Consider the following 23,406-nt stretch of genomic DNA (forward strand, 5'->3'; position numbering starts at 1 on the left):
TACAATGGAGATGAAAATGTATAATATTCTGACAGCATAGAAGCACCCATCAATGTTACTGCTTTCAATAGAGAATTGCCAAGCTATTAACATAGAGGATTGGGCATATATGGGAACTATATTGATTTATATTTATTATTATTATTATTATTATTATTATTATTATTATTTATTAATACAGCTATTTGTCATGTTGTTGATATTTGTTTGAAAATAAGTAATGCTAATTATATTACATTATTTTAGTTACGCTATATAATTTTTATAATATTTTTAAACTTCTCTCTATAAACCACCAAGACGAATTGTTGGATTGTTTTAACTAGACCAAAAAAATAACGTTTATAGCTACAGATGAAATTTTGGTACAGATTTTGACCATGTAGTACATTTTTACAAGGTAGCAAAATGTGACCCTTATATGTGTCATATTTTGTTACTGGTAGCCAATTTTGAGGAAGTAGCAAAAATGTACGCTACACCGGTTAAAATAGGAATGCTTTGAATTGTAAGAATAGCTTCCAATCAATATGTAGCTCAAGAGCCTATATTTTATTATATTTCATATTCCAATAGGAGAATCATGTGGAAGTCTTGCTCTTACTAATATATTACTTGCACCCTGTCTAACAGTTGTTAAGATTATCCCACACGACGACAATTTAACTGTAGTTTTTGCGTGTAATTGTATGTTCCTCATTGTAGGAATTTTCTAATAGTTTATATGTATTAGAACAACTATTTCTTTACAACAGAGAACTGAGGAGCTGGGAGGGGTGCTTGAGCCCGGAATGCAGGCGGGCCTCTTTATGTAGCGAAGGAAAGTCTCTGTGCTGGTTCTGCTGTGTTGCACATGAAGACTAGATAGTGCCATGTTTGCAGGAAATAAGGATGGAGGGGTCATAAAAGATATCACTGTTGAAAGTGATAAAACTGCATGGAATGTATTTCCAGGGGCTGATCTCGCTGTAGTCCAGAGCACACAGCACTGTCCATTTCATTGTTTAAATTTTTTTTTTTTTTTTTTGAGCTACACAAATAAACATATATATGACTTAAACAATATTGTTTATCTGTTTTATTTCCCTACAAGTTCCTCCACAAACTTTCAATGATCTGATATTATTGTTTCAGCTCCTCTTGGCCCTTGTTCCATATAGCTAGGGATGCTCTTGGGGGTGGGGGGCCCTCTCACTTTAACACCCACTATAGGAATATGAGTTACAAAACAGAGATCAATACCAATCAGACCAGGAAGAATTGTGGGTCCAACAAGAATCTTTAACTAATGCTTTTTTAAAAGTCTGTTTAATAAAGTTTGACATATATGAAACTCAAAAAGTCTAGAAGAGTTTCATTCATGTCAAACTGCATTTTGTTAAAATGCAAAGGTTTTTAGATCTGTACTCCGAGGTCTCGTTTGTAAAATTTGATTTTTGTTATTTTATGTAGTGTTTGTAGAGATGTAACAGTCAAGTCAATTTCAGTTTAATGTCATGCATATTTCTTTGTGTTTGCTTAACAGACAAAGAAAATAACTCAGACAGAATGTTTAATGTCTTAAGAAACAGTTTCCATCCTTATCAGTGAAGGGTTTTTGACCAGTCATAGCAGAAACATTTACACAATAAAATTGTCTTTTTTACACCATGCCTGTCCAAAGGGGGTTAACCCATGTACACTTTAAATAAATACATTTTTTTTTTACAAAATGTACATATACATTTACAGGTATCACATTTCTAGCTTATATAAAGTGCAGAGACTGAAAAGGAGCAAAAGAGGCTGAATGGGTTTGATAAAGATGTGTGCAAATTCACTAGCCTCTTGTGCCTTTCACCTCTGGATCAAAATGAGGTTAGTGATCTCAACCTCGCCACACAAACACCACACAATTCAGTACAGCTGGCAGCTGGCAGCTGCTTATGACAGGCTCATGACTGAATGGGCAGGACTGAAATGTGCTCGTCTGCTTACAGAGAGGTGAGGCGACACTCCTGCTAGCTCTGCACCCCGCTGTGGCCACTGACTCAGTGGACAGATACACACAAATATATAAAGGAAGGATTGGGTAGAAGTGTCTGAACATGCTGGAATTCAGAAATGTGAAGACAGGAGAGGTTTAAGATCAGAGTACATCAACAAGAATGATGGGTGAAGGTTTTAAATCACCCAGCATCACATCATACACTGCCCTCCAAGTACTGAGACTGAATAATCCATGGGGTTTGGTGTTTATTTTAACCCTATAACAGGTTTCTGCCAAGGTGACTATCCCAATGTGGTATTACAATGTATTGTGTCTGCATTGTATGATTATAGTTTTTTAATGAGGAAGCAAGCGAGGCAAAACAGGCAATACCCATCCCCTGTCCCAGTACTTGTTACAGGTATTGTCTGATGTAATATTGTCCATATGTGCCTTTGTCATTTACAAATATTTCTATTAAAAGGGTGTTCATTATGGTACATAATTCATTTGTTTAATTTCTACTTCAGAAGTGGTTGCTTAATAGAGGCAGCGACACGGACGACAACCAACACCTCGCATGGGAAAAGGAAAACAACACGATACACAAGAATACAAAGTCATCGAATTCCACAATTTCCTAGATCTAAAGTATAGGGAACACATCACCGCCAATCCAAATAAAGATGCTTAAATGTGTTCAAGCAAGGATTTCACATTGTTCTTTGTCATTGGCATAGCGTGAGGAGAAGCCCATATACAGGATCTCAACACTGCGTTAATGATAATGGGACCAGAGCAACCCCACCCCATTGGAAACGATGCAGGGTCCTATACTGTAACACAAGAAGGGCATGGGAGAGGAATGCAGGTGGGCTTCACATACATAACAGTCACAACAACCATTAGGGATGATAGCTATGCTCATGAGTGCTGAGGAAGCGTCTAAAGCTTTGGTTGTACGACTTCTGATTTAAACTGAGGGAAGGGAAAAAACACATTACCAAAAGCAGATTTTGTTTGAAGACACAAAAAAGTGTTACTTTTCCTAAAACGAGTCATGAATTGTTTGAACTAGGCCACATTCCTGAGACAAAAATATGAAACATAACAAACATGTCTTTTGTGTATTTGTCCTCATGCTAACTTACTACAGAATATAAATGGACTGTGATGAGTAACGTAACATCAAGTTATTTTAGCAGTGTGTGTGTGTGCGCAAATAAGTTACAAGAAAAGCAATGGATGCTTACAGTAATGCTATTCCTTAATATAAGGAAAATAAAAGGGATTTCCTTTTCAAACAGGTGCAAACCACACACACACAAAGAGAATGCTGTATCTCTCTCTGTCAGGGTGACAAACCTCATTCACCATCTACACACCTTGAAATATGTTCACCAGTCATTCAATCTAAGATGAAGCTAACGTTGTGTGCAATCTAACATATTTACAAACTTGAAATGATTTGAATTGAAATCCCACTGCCCTGACAAGAGGAGGAGGATTCAAGGCTCAGCCTGAATTGAGCAGGGACACCTGTTTCATTCCCCTCTTTGCCTCCCAATCAGCCTGTTCAGTTTTTCACAGTTTTCAAGCTTCATTGAATCTGCTTTCTGCTTCAGTCGCTCATCCCTGTATAATCTCCCTAAATTGGCCAAATCAGTTTCTGAAAGAGAAAAAGGTCACACATATCAAACACAGTCAGCCCAGGTAAAAAGGCAAATTCTTATCTCTATGTACATTACAAAATGAATACAAATACACTCTGATTTGCTATAGCAAGTATTTGTTTCTTGTCATGTCATTTCTTGTGATGTAGTTCAGTCACAAGTTTATAAACAGTAGTACTAAAAAGAAACGCTGTCAAGTCAATTATGTTGTACATGCGTGAGGCACTACATCACAATGATGGGGCTCTGTAAACTCTATCCATTATTAAAATCTAATTGAACATAATCGGTTTACTCTTGAACACACTTACTTTGCTGCTTATCCTTCCAGCAGCTGGTTTGAAGGTAATCAATGTAATCGGTCTCAATAGTGCTTTCTAGCTCTCTTAGTGAGGCTCCTTGGTATTCCTTTTCAAATCCTTTGTCCACGTAATATGGCACTCCCAAGTTTTGTGTTTCTCTTGACACAACCAGACCTAAAGCGCTGCGGATGGCGTACAAAACAAATAAATCAGTAACATACATACGTATAGAATAAAAATGACCAAATTTCATGACAATTTGATGAGCAATTATCCAGATATACACAGTGTGATATAAAGATGGATGGACATACGGACAGACAGACACCCTCTCTAATGACACAATCTGATATTATAAATAAGTTATGCTAAATAATGGTAATACCAATTTTCATGACAACTGGATAAGCAGTTTTCCTGATATATGGTGAAATCCTATGTTCGTCTCCACTATAACAACCCCTTTGAAATCCTAGGTTTCACTCCCCCATTTGCATTAGTAAGACCTCACCTAGAATATTGTGTTCAGTTCTGGTCACCTTGTTACAAAAAGGATATTGCTGCTCTAGAAAGAGTGCAAAGAAGAGCAACCAGAATTATCCCAGGTTTAAAAGGTAGACAGACAGACTTATTTATCATTGTGGCATCTAAACACTCTAAACTCAATTTGACCCCAGCATTAAAACAACCTCTAATTAAGTTAGAACTGTTTTTTTTTTTTGTTTTTTTTTTTTTAATTATGTGAGCAATATATAGGCTAACACAATTGATAATCTCAGCAGTGAGGCCTAAACGTTGTATTTATTTATTTTGAGCTGTTCTAAACATGCATTTGAAGAAAATGTTAACTCTATTAATATTTAGTTGGTGTACATGCAGAGACATAAAAGATTAATTCTCAAACTGAACGCAGTAGGGATTCAAGGAAATGCATGCACATGGATTAGGGAATGGTTAACATGTAGAAAACAGAAAGTACTGATTAGAGGAGAAACCTCAAAATGGAGCGAGGTAACCAGTGGTGTACCACAGGATCAGTATTAGGTCCTCTGCTATTCCTAATCTACATTAATGATTTAGATTCTGGTATAGTAAGCAAACTTGTTAAATTTGCAGACGACACAAAAATAGGAGGAGTGGCAAACACTGTTGCAGCAGCAAAGGTCATTCAAAATGATCTACACAGCATTCAGAACTGGGCAGACACATGGCAAATGACATTTAATAGAGAAAAGTATAAATTACTGCACACAGGCAATAAAAATGTGCATTATAAATATCATATGGTAGATACTGAAATTGAATCTATGAAAAAGACCTAGGAGTTTATGTTGACTCAGAAATGTCTTCATCTAGACAATGTGGAGAAGCTATAAAAAAGCCGACAAGATGCTCAGATATATTGTGAGAATTGTTGAATTTAAATCAAGGGAAGTAATGTTAACACTTTACAATGCATTAGTAAGACCTCACCTAGAATATTGTGTTCAGTTCTGGTCACCTCATTACAAAAAGGATATTTCTGGTCTAGAAAGAGTGCAAAGAAGAGCAACCAGAATTATCCTGGGTTTAAAAGGCATGTCGTATGCAGACAGGCTAAAAGAATTGAATCTATTCAGTCTTGAACAAAGAAGACTACGCGGTGATCTGATTCAAGCATTCAAAATCCTAAAAAGGTACAGACAATGTCCACCCAGGGGACTTTTTTGACCTGAAAAAAGAACAAGGACCAGGGGTCACAAATGGAGATTAGATAAAGGGGCATTCAGAACAGAAAATAGGAGGCACTTTTTACACAGAGAATTGTGAGGGTCTGGAACCAACTCCCCAGTAATGTTGTTGAAGCTGACATCCTGGGATCCTTCAAGAAGCTGCTTGATGAGATTCTGGGATCAATAAGCTACTAACAACCAAACGAGCAAGATGGGCTGAATGGCCTCCTCTCGTTTGTAAACTTTCTTATGTTCTTATGTATGCCTCCACTATAACAACCCCTTTGAAATCCTATGTACGTCTCCACTATAACAACCCCTTTGAAATCCTATGTACGCCTCCACTATAACAACCCCTTTGAAATCCTATGTACGCCTCCACTATAACAACCCCTTTGAAATCCTATGTACGCCTCCACTATAACAACCCCTTTGAAATCCTATGTACGCCTCCACTATAACAACCGCTTTGAAATCCTATGTACGTGTCCACTATAACAACCCCTTTGAAATCCTATGTACGTGTCCACTATAACAACCCCTTTGAGAGGTAATAAATAGAAAATGAAGCGCAGGCCGTTTCAAGTCAATGGAAATCGAAACTTGCAGGCGGAAATGCAGAACTGTTTCAAAACAGGGTAAATACAATAAGCTATGTCAGATAGGAACATACTTTACAAGTGTCAGCACAAGGGAAATACAGGCAACCATGAACTACAGTCACTCAAAAGGGTATTCAACAAGTAGTCTAGTTTATAACTTTGTTTTGTATTTCAGTTCAATACAAATAATTGTGCGATGTATTTTCATTAAAAGGATATCTATAGAGCCCTTTTGAAGCACATCTAAGACCAAAGCGCATCAGAGAGGAAGATCATTATTTTAATTGTATACAACAAGAAATAATTTCTTTCTAAATTTTCATCAAGCATTACAACAATTGGTTGAGCAGTTCTGACAGTATAGGTAAACATGTAAGGGCCCAATCGTTACTGTAAGCAAGGCCAGAACAGAAGCTTGTTAATGGATGAAATGAATTGTGCCTTGGGATCATTCAAGATGAAAGGCGCTATGGAAGATTTTAGAAGTGGGGCAGTGCACTTGCCTCCAACAAGGTTTGGAACAGATGACCAAATGCACAACGACTGGGGTGGGACATGTATTGTCCATTTACCACAGCCAGAGCTTATTAAATATTTTGGTATCCCTGAATAGATAATCATCCGCTCTTTAATTAAATGCAATTGTTATACACAAACTACTTCACACATCTTTACAACTCACAACCAATGCAACATGAGTTTAACCCCAACAATTGTTTTACTACAGTGGGTTAAACACGCAAAGCAATGAATAACTTTTACAAAACACAAAAAGAACTGAATTAACTGTTGACTGGAACTAGCAAGCATAACATACTAAAATATATACATTTGAAATCAGCTTACGGTTTATAGAATAAACTGTAGGGAGGATTGGATGCCATCAGCTGGGTTATGACGGAGATGAATATGAGCACTAGCACTGGTAACAGCTGGAGAAATGCTGTGAAAGTGTTCTTTGAAAATAAGAAAGAGTAAAAGACATTGTTAGTAAAGGCTTTCAGTAGTTAGGAACTATTAAAAGGTAGAATAAACAGAGCGCACAAAATGAAACCATCTTCTTCCCACATATCAATCATAGTATTTTGTTTCCGTTTTTCATCACAACCTTGTAATTCCGTTTTAAAATGTTTGAGAGCAACGTGTTCTCTAAAAAGAGCAATTAGATGCTTCTAGTTAGTTCAAGGGAAGGGAAGCTCAGAAAGACAGATAAACGTGTTCTCTAAAAAGAGCACTACTAGATGCTTCTCGTGAATTCCCCACAATGGCTTTTTGTGTCCTCAATGTGCACCAAGGGAAGCTCGCACAGGTGTAGAAGGTGACTAATAATCAAATGAGTCTTTCTTAACTTTAGTCTCACACTGAAAAAGCCCTTGTAGGAAAGTACCTAGAAGAATCTTCTAATGGCCTTCAATAGACAAACTATTGCTATGAACCACGCTGCGCTCAGCCTTTTTAAAAGCAAGTTTCAATGAAAATTAAAAACAATAATTGATTAAAAAATAACATGAATGACACATAAGTGAAAGAATGATTTAATGTTGTACACCCTATGTGTTCTACCGTTAAAAGGAGTGATAACCAAGATCCAGTTACTCGGTACACTGCTTTCTAGCCCTGTTGAAACAGTACTGCTTTTCTGAAACTGCTACCTGGGAATAAAGTTGTATTCTTTTTTCAAAGCATTGCTTTAAAGTTATATAGCTAACAAAATAAATCCAGAAATCCTTTTTGCACATCCATTCAAGTCTCAAATATCCAGTTCTGAAAAAAAAGAGCTTGTTACAGTAATCATGTATCTGGTCCTACTGTTTGCAAGCCTTGCTTTCAAATAGTGTTGCGCTTGCTTGGTCATTTCACCAGGAGGGTGGAATTGTCCTTACCCCTGTAATGACTTATTTCCTGTCATAAACCAACTAGTTTAGACAATTGACTGAAAAGCTTTCAGCCAGAAACATGCTTTGACCCAGAAGACAGTGCTGAGGTGAAATGAAATGACCCAGGAAGTGCAAGCATAACATATTCAGAGAATACGGAAATTCTCATTCTGTCCTTTTGTGAATATGGAACAAAGTTTCACTGAAATACCTGGCTTCTATTTTCTTCTGCTTCCTCCTCCCTCCTCTCATTCATTCGATGACGACGGGGTTGGTAATAATGACTGAACGATGCTCCTCTGTTTGTATACACATGGATATTTCCTACAAAATATACATGGGCAATTCCAGCGTTATGGATGTGACATTTGCACACAAAATGTAACTTTGTTACCATACACCAGGACTCCTGTAATGAATTAAAGAAACATAGGCTATTTAGATAAAGTGCTTTTTAAACTGTGTCCTGTTAAGATTCCATGGGTCAGTCTCACAAAAAAGAAAAAAATTGTTGCATAAAGAAACTTTTAACGTTATGGATGAAAGAAATGGACAAGCATTGCTGGGTCACTTTACATGACCTCAAAAGTGATTTGTGGGACCTGCACCCAAAACATTTAATGTAATTTTGTAAGAAAGACTTGTCTTATCCCAAAATCATATTCATGAATATATCAGGTTTCTAATATTTTAATAGTACAACCTGAAGTCCAGCATTATGGATGTGACACAATGTTCTGGATGCGACACAGTGTTCTGGATGCGACACAGCGTTCTGGACGCGACACAGCGTTCTGGATGTTTTCTTGGGAATTGCCATTCATACAGTTTAAATGAATTCAACTATCTTTATCAACCCTGGTCTGGTTACATTAGTTTTGGAATTGTTTCCTCCAGGGTTCTCCCTGGACTCAGGGAAACAGAATGAGCTTCAAACAAGAGTATTTACAGGTCAGAGATACATGCCTGCCTGCATTTCAAATGTTCATTTTGGATTACTGAATATGTTTATGAAATACTTCAGTTGCATTCCTTATTAAAATGTACCAATTCATGGCTCCCGAGTGGCGCATCCAGTAAAGGCGCTCCACGCGGGGTGCAGGATGCGCCCTATAGCCTGGAGATCGCAGGTTCGAATCCAGGCTATGTCACTGCCGACCGTTACCGGGGGTTCCTAGGGGGCGGCGCACAATTGGCCGAGCGCTGCCCGGGTAGGGAGGGCTTAGGTCGGCAGGGAAATCCATGGTTCACCGCGCACCAGCGACCCCTGTGGCCGATAGGGCGCCTGTGGTTCTACAGTGGAGTTATCAGATCTGTGTTGTCCTCCGGCACTATAGGTCTGGTGGCCTCGCTGTTGATCTGCAGTGTGAAAAATGACGGATTGGCAGGAGCACGTTTCGGAGGACGCGTGTTCCAGCCTCCGTTTCCTGAGTCACCAGGGGTTTGCTGAGGTGAACCGGGATACAAATAATAATTGGGGGCATTCCTAATTGGGGAGAAAACGGGGGTAAAAAAACATTGGCGACGACTACATTTAAAAAAAAAAAAAAAATTAAATGTAACGTGTTGTAGGTCCCACTTCATGAAGCAATATTGTTATTCAACATCAGCGTCTGTATTTCAAACACAGTTCTACCCTTGAGGTACAGAGTCAGCTTCTGAAGCTGCGCAACACAAGCACACTGGATACAGAATTACCCCCGAAGCCTTGCTTCTGAAGCTGCGCAACACAAGCACACTGGATACAGAATTACCCCTGAAGCCTTGCTTACACCTTTAAAGTATGTGTTTCAGTGTTCCCATCATTTCCGACAGTACCTATACATTCTTCTTATTTATTTATACATTGGTGGTATTTATTACAGAAAGTATATGAATAGACAACCAACCTGTAGGAAACCTTCCTCCAAAGAATATATTAAACAACTCCTCTGGTGTGACGTCTGCTTCAAACTCCCTGTAGAAGTTGTGGTGGTGTGCTGTGTGCGCTGTGTTCTCCATCTGCTGCTCATCCCCAAACTGATCGTATCTCCTGCGCTTCTCTGGATTGCTGAGGACTGCATACGAATTGCCTATTGCTGATATAACAAAATACAACAACACAGCACAGTTCAGTTTCCATCTGTAATAGAACCTTATTGAAAGAATCACACAATCCAGCTGTGTACCAACTATAAAGACTCTATGGGCCCGGTTTTGATGACAGGGCAAACCTCTAATACTATGACAAAACACCTTTGCCCCTGGTTTTGATTGAAAAACTCAACGCAAACTGCCTTTGCCCTGTAATGTGATTTTGGTGGCATGCTTTGCCCTGACCTTTACTGTCTGCGTTAGAGCCAGTGGTCGGCATAACTTTTGGGGTGTGTCCTATTTGCATGTTAGCTTTGAGTGATTTTGATGAAAGTGCAGATGGGGGCGACTGTGTCTCAAACTAACCAGTAAGGGGAGGTTTATTTGAAACACAGGCACAGCCGATTCCATTACGAAAACGGAACAGCAAGTGGTGAAAGAGAAGTAGAGAGAGAGACAAACAATGATACAATATATAATACAGCTGTGGAACATGCCTTTGTTAACTTAAGAGCTGCTCTGAAAGATTTACATGGAAAAAATACATACCTCACAATATATATCATACCTCACAATACATAGCATACCTCACAATAAATAGCATACCTCACAATTACTGGATGTAATTTACTTAAGTGTTTAAATTTAAATTTGCTGTGTGGGGTCTTGCATTCCAGCATGCTATTCCAGAACAATGTCAGAGACCTCATAATGAGTGTAATTTATATTCCAGCATGCTATTCCAGAACAATGTCAGACACCTCATAATGAGTGTAACTTGCATTCCAGGATGCTATTCCAGAACAATGTCAGAGAGCCCTCATGATCAGTGTAACTTGCATTCCAGCATGCTATTCCAGAACAATGTCAGAGCCCTCATAGTGAGTGGAATGGCTGATGGGACTCACTCTGTACAGGACACACAGTAGACAGGGCTCTGCTGTATGACGCAGGATGATGCCTGGGGTGCAGTGGGGCCGCACCGGAACACTGCTACTTTGTTTGGGGGTGAGGTGCCGCTCTGCCACTTATTACCTAAAGTCATTTTATTTTGGTATTTGTATTTTATGAATTGAGGCACTTTTCATGGATCCTGATTGTAACTCACATTCCTATTAACTGTGTGGACGCCTCAGAGTGGAAAAGGTGGGGCTTTTTATTTACTTATTTACAGTACATAGAAATAATAATAATAATAATAATAATAATAATAATAATAATAATAATAAATTAGTAGTATTATTATTATTAACACCTCCTTAAATATTATAATTCAAGTAACTCATTTACCTGTGCCACATGTTAGTCAGTATGTGTAACAGTTGACTCATCGAGAAAGCCTGTGTGTCCATTACTGTGAGCTGTAAAGAGGACATCAGCACTGTTTAAAAACCAAAATGTATTTCTTTATTTGTTTATTGGAAACATTTTAAAGTATTCTTCTCATTTTGAGTGATGCTTATTTTTATTAAATACTTTATTAATTTATGGAAAAGTGCATTTTTAATTTAATTTTATGTAAGTATTTATTTATTTGAAATCTTAGTTAGCATTAGTAATCTAATTTACCAAAAAGAGTAAGTGTAGAATACACACACACGCACACACACGGTTGAATTGTCTATTGTAGCACATACGAGTGTGTGCTGGGAGTGAGTTAACTTAACCTTTTAAGGAACACGATTATACTGAAGTATCATTCTGGGCCCGTGATCGGGAAAACATGATAAAAACGCACTTCATTTCTTTCACTTACTGGGCCACCATACTTTGCATATCATTTGAATGGGGGGGGGGGGGGGTTACATGGCTGTGACAGCGGTGTTTCACTCCTATGCAGAGGACACCCAGCTCTACCTAAAACTCAACCGTGGATGTCCCTCTGCCATGGTCCGGCTCTCAACTAATCCAAGACATCGAGGCCTGGATGTCTGCCAATTTTCTTCAGCTCAACACTAACAAAGCTGAACTTCTTCTAGTAGGATCAAAAACTCAAGAATCTCAATATGTTGCCTTGAACCTCGGAAACTGTCTGCTACTGCCTTCCCCCACTGTACATATAAGAAATCAGATTTCAGACAGCACACTCAACCTACATGAAGCATTTTGCAATACTGATAAAACTAAAGCAGATACAATCTTTGCATCCTTTGCTTCTATTAACCAGCTTGATCTGACTGACTTAGTTGATGGGACAAATCAACTACATGCGCTTTAGATCCCACTAAATTGTGTAAAGAAGTATTTTCTAGGATAGATACCATGGTCTTAAGTATTATACATGGTTCCCTGTCACCTGGTATCATTCCCACCTCCTTTAAGGTCTCTGTAATAAAACCATTACTTAAAAAAACAAACTTAGATCCAAATGTTCTTAATAATGTTAGGCCTATCTCAAACCTCCCCTTTTTATCCAACGTTTAGAGAGAGTAGTGGCTAAACAACTGACCACATTCCTACTGAAACTGCTCTGGTCAGAGTGGTGAACGAGGTGCTGATGTCTTCCGACAAGGGTTCATCCTCTCTTCTTATTCTTTTGGATTTAAGCACAGCTTTTTATACCATTGACCATTCAATTGTGATTGGACGTCTTGAGAATCGTGTTGGACAGTCGGGTAGTGTCTTGTCAAGGTTTAAATCCTATCTTTCAAATAAGTTTCCATATGTTAGAATTGATGAAGATTCCTCTGCTTTATCAGAAGTTAAATGTGGCGTCCCACAGGGCCAATTTTGTCCTCCCTCTACATGCTGCCTGTGGGTGATGTTATCCATAGACATAAGGGCAATTTTCATTGCTATGCAGATGATACCCAATTAGATTTATCCAGTACACCAGGGGACACCTCAATTGCAAATATCTTACTGTCTGTCTGGCCGACATTAAGCAATGGATGTCAAAAAACTATTTATTGTTAAACTCTGACAAAAGGTACTGCTATTGTGCAGTTGACAGCTTCCCATTTAAGTTGAGGTCTGAAATGAGAAATCTGGGTGTCATTTTTGACCCAGATCTCTCATTCGAACCTCATCTTAGAAAAATAACTAAAGTGTTTTTTTTCCATTTAAGAAATATTCCTAAACTAAGATCATTTCTTTCCATGGAAGATGCTGAGAGACTGGTGCATGTTTTCATAACATCCAAACTGGATTGTTGCAATGCTCTGTTTTCTGGTATTCCCAGATCTGTGTTATCCTGACTGCAGCTTGTACAAAACACCGCTGCCAGGGTTTTAATAAGAAGACTTGATCACATTACACTGGTATTGACAGTCCTACACTGGCTTCCTGTAAGGTTCAGGGTCGATTTTAAGGTCATGGTTATTACTTACAAAGCATTAAACGGTTTGGCTTCTTCACATTTAAATGATATTTTAATCCCATATATACCTAGATGACCACTGTGACCCCAGGATGCGGGATTGCTTACTGTCCCCAAGGTTTAAACACAGAGGTGGTAGAGCATTTGGCTTCAGGACCCCCGAATTATGGAATCGGCTGCCTGTTTCCGTAAGGGAGGCAGCAACTGTTGCAATTTTTATAACAGGACTGAAGACACACTTTTATAATCTATTGTTCACATTTTAATAAGTAATGTTTTTACCCTGTGTTGTATTGTATTTTAATTGATTTTTGAAATGTTTTAATGTTTGCTATTGCTTGTATAGTACTAATAATTACTGTTATGTTGTACCTGTGAAGCGCCTTGTGACACACTATTGTGAAGGGTGCTATATCAAATAAAGATTGATTGATTGGTTGATTGAAGAAGCAGGTGAAATGGCCCCCATTATAGAGTTTTGTATTTCAAATGGAAGTCTGCAGGTCAACTTTGCATAAAGTAACAATATAGCGTGCCAATTAGGCAACATGTAGTTCCAAACATGTTAGTAAGGCCAGTACTCCATTCACGAAAGTGAAAGCTTCAGTATGTCAATCGTCTAATTGTACACACTAGTGAAGGCTAATAGAAGAACAAGTATGTCATTCACAAGCACATTCACTCCATTAGCATATCCAGGCATGTAATTACAGCTGTAGTTACAGCTTTGCAGGTGAATTGATAGTTGAACAATTCATCACAATTTAAGTGATGTGAACTGGTAATCTCATAATTTTACAGTACATGCCGTGGCAATGTTGATTGAAGACAATTATCGCTTGGCAACTGCTGATAGAAGCCAGTTCTTCATTTGTGACGTTTACATATAAGAAGTCAACGTCATTGTCAGCAATACACTTAGGGTGCAGGACTTATATAAACCAACAAATATAAAGAAGTCACTACCTCAAACGGTTTGGAGATATCAGCAGCTTTATAAAATAACCGGCACAACAATAACTTTTTAGGGTCCCTCATGAGCATCTTATGTGCTGATCGTGTCCGTCTGTCTGTCACACTCAACACAGTGAACACAATAACTGCCTTGATCATCTCCAACACACTTTTAACATACACTCCTAGCCTTGCACAGACATTTCAGCTGCATTTGGCTATAATCTGGCCTTGGGTCAAAGTGACGAGTGTCATTGGATTTTACCCCAGGAGTTTTCAGAAACACTGACATTTTGACAAGATGTGCGCAGTTGTAGAAGTGGTGCTGGTGCCAGATTGGCACATTCACACGGCTCCCCTCGCGGGGAAGCTTAATACTGTCACACGGCTCCCCTCGCGGGGAAGCTTAATACTGTCACACGGCTCCCCTCGCGGGGAAGCTTAATACTGTCACACGGCTCCCCTCGCGGGGAAGCTTAATACTGTCACACGGCTCCCCTCGCGGGGAAGCTTAATACTGTCACACTGCTCCCCTCGCGGGGAACCTTAATACTGTCACACTGCTCCCCTCGCGGGGAACCTAAATACTGTCACACTGCTCCCCTCACGGGGATGCTTAATACTGTCACACTGCTCCCCTCGCGGGGAAGCTTAATAATGCCAAAGGAGAGCGCCCGTACCACAAAACCATGTGCTACACATAGAAGGGCTTTCTGTTTTAATAATGTCCGAGGACAGCGCCCATACCACAAAGCCATGTGCTACACAGAGGACTTTCTGTTTTAATAATGCCCGAGGACAGCGCCCATACCACAAAACCATGTGCTACACAGAGAAGGGCTTTCTGTTTTAATAATGTCCGAGGAGAGCCCTCATACCACAAAACCATGTGCTACACAGAGAAGGGCTTTCTGTTTTAATAATGTCCGAGGAGAGCGCCCATACCACAAAACCATGTGCTACACAGAGAAGGGCTTTCTGTTTTAATAATGTCCGAGGAGAGCCCTCATACCACAAAACCATGTGCTACACAGAGAAGGGCTTTCTGTTTTAATAATGCCCAAGGAGAGTGCCCGTACCACAAAACCATGTGCTACACATAGAAGGGCTTTCTATTTTTTTTCCAATCCATGTACAGTGGGCTGAAACTATTGCACTGTTTCTATTTCTAGGACTAATGATTTCAAGCTGTTGTATCAACAAAGAACACTGCTGATCTTTGTAAAACACAGAACAGTGTTCTTCTCTCATCCCAGTCAGTTACTTAGTTCAAAGGAATTTCTCAAGTTGAAGTTGAGTCATTTGCACATGTTGCTGTAGTTTTACATCAGCCATGATTCTTGGTAAATCCAGCACCTGATTCATAAATGATGCTCTGTATGTATAAAAGCTTTTGGTTTGTAGTGGCACGTACATGCTTCATTTTGATAACAGAGATGTATTAGGGTTACATTTTTGTATTGTCTTTCCTGTCGTGCATGTCAACACAATCCATAATCTGATTTCTATCAGCTCTTTGTTTAATATTCATAGTTTGAAATGCCATTTTTATTTAGGTTCCATGTATAAACTTTCATGTATCTTCTTTGCAATGTTATTAAGGCAAGCTGCTCTATAATCAGCCCCCATGTTGATGCAGTAATGACTGGGTTATAGATCTCACTTCAGTTACATACCAATGCAAAGGGTTCTGGTGTTGCTGATGCTCTGTAATCAGCCCCCATATTGAAGCAGTAATGACTGGGTTATAAATCTCACTTCAGTTACATACCAATGCAAAGGGTTCTGGTGTTGCTGATGCTCTATAATCAGCCCCCATGTTGATGCAGTAATGACTGGGTTATAGATCTCATTTCAGTTACATACCAATGCAAAGGGTTCTGGTGTTGCTGATGCTGGACATGGCTAACTGGCTTGTGTACTGAGAGATGCCTTTTATACAGTTCACATGCTTGTTAAAGTACAGAGCTAACAAAGTAATAGCAATCAATCTTACCTTATAGGATTTACATTTTCTTATACAAAAGACAAAGTCATAATGCTAAACATTAGAATTTGTAATTTCAAAGCTACTAATAAACTAAATATACCTATCACTCCTTCCAGATACTTCAGTCCTGTATTGCACTCCAAGAGGTCACATGAAAGAACGTAGAGACATTGAAAATAGGTGACTGATTGGAAAAGCAGCTTTTACAAACACTCAGAAGACTCACGCATTGTTACTTCACATAGCAGTTTATAACCTCCTGAAGTGGAATGCATGGACACACCGTTAGTGCAGCACTGAAATACCTGGAGAAGTGATCAATCAATGTAGTCCTATTGTAAGTGACTCTGAATATAATGCACAGTTCACAGCCTTCATCTGTAAAGCGCTTTGTGATGGTGGTCCACTATGAAAGGCGCTATATCAAAATAAAGATATTATTACCTTTAAAAAGTACATTTAAGAATCCAATAGACCTTTAGGAAAAACAATGGTAATACACAGATGACATTCCCGATTGAATGAATGACATGACAGCCGGTGGAGTTCTGCACCCAAGTGAGGGAGACAGGTGTGCTTTAGTTAGATCAGCGCACCAGATAAGAATTTGGGTCTGGGAGTAACTTACCCTCTAATTTTAACACTGGGGGAGTAAAATGTATTTTCAAGGAGTAAAATGCAAAATTACCTTGAAGTCATGAGTCATCTCAATAAATACTATACAATCTAATGGTAATGGGGTAGGCATTAAATAATAACAATATCTTTATTTTTATATATAGCTACACAGACCACCATCACAAAGCGCTTTACAGAGGTAGGCTGTGAACTGTGCATTATATGCAGAGTCACTTACAATAAGACATTGATTTAAGGATGGAGCACAAGGAGGTTAAGTGACTTGCTCAGAGTCACATGGTGAGTCAGTCAGTGGCAGAGGTGGGATTTGAACCTGTGACCTTCTGGTTATAAGCCCTGGACTTTAACCACTGGACCACACTGCCTCATTTTTTAAAAAAGAGCCTTCCATTTGAACTGCAATGTTACAATGTCCTCAGTCTATTTCATTTCCAACTGTGTCCTCTGGTCATTAAAATGTATTTTCATATAAAGATTTTCATTAACTTGCTATATATTGACCACAGGTTACGACATTCCCCTAAAAAACGCTACTTGGAATTGCCATGCAAGTAAGAAAAGGTGTCTTACAATACACTGTAAATGCATACCTTTAAATGCATCTGTTGCACCAGGGGCACAGTTTTTATCTGGATGAAACTTCAGTGCCAGTTTCCTGTAGGCTTTCTTCAAATCTTCATCGCTGGCATCTTTGGTTACACCCAGGATCTCATAATAATCCTTACATTTCTTTATCCTAAAAACAGACCCACATTATTAGATGAACAATTCTCTAGATGTAAAAATGTAAGTGGAACATACTTGTGTGTACATACATATATATGGAAGAGCAAATCCACCTGCATCCCCTGCCTGAGCAGCTGAAAACCCTGAAAACCCTGCATTCCAAGTGCCATTCTGAATCAGTGGCACTCAATTGTTGTGGGACTTGGTGAGGCAGAAAGCCCTCGACCCACCTGTGAACGCCCTGCACCTGCTCTTCAGTGTAGCTCTGAGCGTCCCCCCCTGTCCCATGTACAGGCTCGTCTTCATTACCAGGCTTCCTCCTTCCTTGATATTCAGGAATGCTACTCCCTCCACCAGCTGCACTCCCATTCTGTGTGATTGCATCTATTAAAGCTTAAAAACAAACAATGCATTTGACAGTTTTTGGAGTTTTGTCAATTAGAGGATATCAAAACTAAAAATATAATTGATCAACTATGTAATGTATAACGTATTGTATCATTTACAATCAATTGCATATAACCAGATTTTAAACTTTTTATTTAAACTATTTAAAGCTTTTGTAAACTGGGTTATACATTCTGGAATACAGTTTGGCAAACTGTCTATTTGGGGCTATAAATACCCCACTTCCAGTCACATTTATCTGCCACTATACATGTTGGAAGGTTTTGTACAAATTTAAATTCCCCCTAACACTAAATCCTAAGAAATAAGCAAATAAGCACGGAGTTGTCTTCCTGCAGCACACTTGGCTTACCACGTCAACTTTGTCCTATTGTCCAGAATATTCAAGACAGCAAACACTGGGCTTCACTATGTTGGCCTAAAATATAGCGTTAAGTCTCAAATATGTTTGTGACAACAAATACCCAGACTGTCTGTACCACTCCCTCCCTGGCTGTCTTAAACAGGCATGTGAAATACTGAGGTTAACAACCACATTCAGAATTGGCCTTTTGTAAAATGCCACAATACAGGATAAGGGGTCTGCGGTCAAGATGCTGCCGTATACAGTGTTTCCTGTTTCCCACTGTACGTCACTGCAGCTGCCGATAAGCAGGATTACATGATCATTTGTACATGCCTCATTTCCTTTCACAGCAGTGACAAAACAAGTGCTTTAGAATTCACTTTTTACCAGACGACGCAAGTTCATTCCTATTGAGGATTGGCTCCTGTTTTTATGTGTTGGATAGATGTTAGGGCTGAGTGTAGTCTGTATAAAATAGGTTTGCAACATTGGGGGGATGCAGTCACACAAATTGATTTTTATTACGTGAGAGTAGCTGTTATTTACGTTATGCTAATACTGGACTCAGCTTTCACCCTGATAAAATGAGGTGCCGTATTCCTTCAAATTTAATATGCAGCCCAAATTTCCCACCCTCAATTTGAGGACAAAATAAAACCTCAAATAAAGATGCATTTACAAAGATACAACCTCAATTACACATATAAGAAAACAAAGTATGGAGGCAGTTTGCGACCATCTGCTGTCACACAGAGCATTACAGTTTGTGCTGCTTCTCATTTCCTGTCCTGATTACTCGCACTTGTTTTTCTCCCTTTTTGTGAACTGTGGTATTGCTTGCCATGTCGAAAAATACGGGGGTCTGATCAGCATTTCCGATCTGTCCAAGCTGGTACTGTTTGTTAGAACGGAGTCTAATAACAAAACACTGAAACTGTAAGAGCTTGTCATCGAATTCCTCAGAAAGCCAATGGTGCTTATTTGAAAATGGTTGCCTGTATGTCATGGATTCGAGAACGGGCAGTGACTTTTTTGTTTGTCTTTTCTCAGCAGTCAGTCAGGTTGTGGTTTGCGTACTTGAACAGTCATGTCTTTTGTTGCCAATTTTAATTCACACATCACTATACTGTATTTGAATTAAAGATGTAGGCCATTTTTTAAAAAGTTCCACTTAAATTTGGATGAATACGGTAGTAGTGGTGGGGACCAACCAAGACGTAGCTTTGTTGTAATATATGAGCCTCCAGTTAACGTGGATTTCCTACTGGCCCAGTGTTGGTGGTTGAAGTGTAATGCTGGCTCCAGGGATCAGTCTATTTGCAGCCTCCCTGGCATATCAGCACACACAATGGTGGTGATGTTGGCATCCCATATTTAGTGAGTGATGCATTGAAGCCATCCAACCACAAAAGTCTCATGGCTGAATCCTTTCCACATACAAATTAAGGGGTAGTTGAGATACAAGTGCTAACATTCAACTTTTAAGATTGGGAGGCATTTCAAAGTATATGAGCATCTGGAAATGTAGTATGTGACAATGTGTTCTGTGCAGCTCGTATTACTCACTCTGGAAAACTGACTGGCTAATTCAAAGCTGTGAAATAAGAACATAAGAAAGTTTACAAACGAGAGGAGGCCATTCAGCCCATCTTGCTCGTTTGGTTGTTAGTAGCTTATTGATCCCAGAATCTCATCAAGCAGCTTCTTGAAGGATCCCAGGGTGTCAGCTTCAACAACATTACTGGGGAGTTGGTTCCAGACCCTCACAATTGTCTGTGTAAAAAAGTGCCTCCTATTTTCTGTTCTGAATGCCCCTTTATCTAATCTCCATTTGTGACCCCTGGTCCTTGTTTCTTTTCTCAGGTCAAAGAAGTCCCCTGGGTGGACATTGTCAGTACCTTTTAGGATTTTGAATGCTTGAATCAGATCACCGCATAGTCTTCTTTGTTCAAGACTGAATAAATTCAATTCTTTTAGCCTGTCTGCATACGACATGCCTTTTAAACCCAGGATAATTCTGGTTGCTCTTCTTTGCACTCTTTCGAGAGCAGAAATATCCTTTTTGTAATGAGGTGACCAGAACTGAACACAATATTCTAGGTGAGGTCTCACTAATGCATTGTAAAGTGTTAACATTACTTCCCTTGATTTAAATTCAACAATTCTCACAATATATCTGAGCATCTTGTCGGCTTTTTTTATAGCTTCCCCACATTGTCTAGATGAAGACATTTCTGAGTCAACATAAACTCCTAGGTCTTTTTCATAGATTCAATTTCAGTATCTACCATATGATATTTATAATGCACATTTTTATTGCCTGTGTGCAGTAATTTATACTTTTCTCTATTAAATGTCATTTGCCATGTGTCTGCCCAGTTCTGAATGCTGTGTAGATCATTTTGAATGACCTTTGCTGCTGCAACAGTGTTTGCCACTCCTCCTATTTTTGTGTCGTCTGCAAATTTAACAAGTTTGCTTACTATACCAGAATCTAAATCATTAATGTAGATTAAGAATAGCAGAGGACCTAATACTGATCCTGTGGTACACCACTGGTTACCTCGCTCCATTTTGAGGTTTCTCCTCTAATCAGTACTTTCTGTTTTCTACATGTTAACCATTCCCTAATCCATGTGCATGCATTTCCTTGAATCCCTACTGCGTTCAGTTTGAGAATTAATCTTTTATGTCCCTGCATGTACACCAACTAAATATTAATACAAGTGAGAGTTAACATTTTCTTCAAATGCATGTTTAGAACAGCTCAGAATAAATAAATACAACGTTTAGGCCTCACTGCTGAGATTATCAATTGTGTTAGCCTATATATTGCTCACATAATTAAAAAAACAAAACAAAACAAAAAAACAGTTCTAACTTAATTAGAGGTTGTTTTAATGTCAAATTGAGTTTAGAGTGTAATGCTCAGCTAGAGATTGAACAGATACTCGATAAACATCTGCAATATCTAGAGTGTAATGCTCAGCTACAGAGATTGAACTGATACATGATAAAGACCTCAATATCTACAGTGTAATGCTCAGCTACAGAGACTGAACATACAGCGATGCAGAGATTGAACAGATACACGATAAACACCTGCAAAGTAGTTCACATTTAGAGGATGCCACAATGATAAATAAGTTGCTTTATTTATGCATTCATTTAAGATTGAGTAATTTAGTTTGGTATGTAACTATTCACAAACCACCATTTCCAACATCCTTAAATTTACAGTTTGGAGGTGCTGTAGAGCTACAACTAAGGTACTACAAAAGAAAAAACAATTAAAAAAAAAGAAAAAAGAAAAAATCGATTAATAAACAAATCTGATTTAAAAGTCGCCAACCCTGACATCTAGCACATACTGCTGTGTCCATCATATTTCATTTTTTCAAACTGCACCCATCACGTGTTCTATAAAATACAAGCAGTTTTGCAACTGCTAGTCACGGGCCATTATGGGCAACATACTTTGTAACAGACGCCCCTCCTCCTCCTACTTCCCTGACAGAATAATAATACAAGGGCGTGCCCCTGGAGCCCTCATCCCATTGACAGTGTTACAGTATGCCAGTTTCCGATCTGATGTCAAACATATACAAGTACAGCACTGTGTTTAGTTTTTATATCTCAACAGTATGCTAGAATAAGGACTATAGTTTGTGACCTTATCAAGGAACAACTTAATTGCTTGAACCTGGTCTATTTTCTTCACTGAGTTCGTAGAGGTCTTGACCTTATTTAATACAATGACTGCTTGACTTGACTATCAGCGCCAGTGGAATAGCATATATATTCTGGATATGTTATTCAAAATATGCAATACTGAAATATTTACTGTAGTTACTTTAACACCAAGTATATGATAACAGTGTTTAGGTCAAGGAGAAAAATGTCTAAATATTCAAAAGTATTAAACTGCACTGACAGAGTAATACAGTAGGCTAGATATCAGTCAGTCACCCATATAGTCGCTTGCGTCCCGATACAAAACACATGTACTGGTCCTGTGACATTTTTAATTGACATGTTTAGGTTGCAATCATACAGAGTTACTGTCTGTATAATACATTTCTCCACGTTTTCTGTACCGTTATTTTCAATAAAAGTTATCGTATACATGAGAAATAAACATAATAGAAGTTACCCAATAAAAATATACGGGTTATTGTAAAACGCTTGGTTAAGTATGATCCAGTCAACAACAGAAAAAAGACCCGGCGTTGCAGAATCTATTTAAACATTCAAGTTAAGAGTTAAATATTGAATTACCTCGTGCCCTCGTACTTGGGTACAATTTCTGTGCTTTGTATAATAACTGCAGCGCTTTATCTCTTCGTCCGGACCGCAAACACAGCTTTGCTTTCTCTATTAGACTGTCGGATTCTTCCTTTTCCATTTTTCACAGGCCCCCCAAGAAAATAACAACAATACCTGCTGACTGCGGAAATTTCGCTATTACTGATGTTCTTAAAATACATATATCGTGTTGTATTAAACCGATTTATATTTTACCAGTCTTCTTCATGGTAGCAAACCTATAACGGTAGGAATGTATTTATCTTCGTATTTTTTATTTTATTTTGAATAAAAGCCTTGTTTGCAGCAAGCAGAAATCCAATCCCAAGAAGATTTCAGACTTTTTTTTTCTGGTCCACAGGAAGCGGAAACAGACTCGTCGTCTTGACGACGAAGACCAACACCAGAGCTGTGTCCTTACCAAATACGAGAGCTGTCAAAGTTGAAAGGTCGCAATAACATCACATTTTAAATAAATAATGTCGATTGTTTAAAACGTTAATACAATTGC

The 23,406-nt window shown here is 38.7% G+C and overlaps 1 protein-coding gene across 1 annotated transcript; it reads right to left on the reverse strand.

Moving 5' to 3' along the window:
- Positions 1 to 1,539: 1,539 nt before the first annotated feature.
- Positions 1,540 to 23,355, reverse strand: LOC117431644 (dnaJ homolog subfamily C member 18). Its single transcript, XM_058996013.1, has 8 exons — positions 22,869 to 23,355; positions 18,067 to 18,229; positions 17,701 to 17,846; positions 10,025 to 10,213; positions 8,347 to 8,459; positions 7,105 to 7,214; positions 3,954 to 4,126; positions 1,540 to 3,638 (listed from the first exon to the last, which is right to left on the reverse strand). Exons 1-8 carry the CDS (start codon positions 22,993 to 22,995, stop codon positions 3,514 to 3,516), a joined length of 1,146 nt encoding a protein of 381 aa, XP_058851996.1. The 5' UTR covers positions 22,996 to 23,355; the 3' UTR covers positions 1,540 to 3,513.
- Positions 23,356 to 23,406: the final 51 nt, after the last annotated feature.

This window comes from Acipenser ruthenus, chromosome 22 (genome assembly GCF_902713425.1).
Source record: "Acipenser ruthenus chromosome 22, fAciRut3.2 maternal haplotype, whole genome shotgun sequence".
Lineage (NCBI taxonomy): Eukaryota > Metazoa > Chordata > Actinopteri > Acipenseriformes > Acipenseridae > Acipenser > Acipenser ruthenus.

Coding starts and splice junctions, on each gene's coding strand:
- LOC117431644 (XM_058996013.1), bottom strand. CDS start 22,995: ATGGAAAAGGAAGAATCCGACAGTCTAATAGAGAAAGCAAAGCTGTGT. Junction 18,230..22,868: donor CCCAAGTACGAGGGCACGAG/GTAATTCAATAT, acceptor TTTGTTTTTAAG/CTTTAATAGATGCAATCACA. Junction 3,639..3,953: donor CTGGAAGGATAAGCAGCAAA/GTAAGTGTGTTC, acceptor TTTCTCTTTCAG/AAACTGATTTGGCCAATTTA.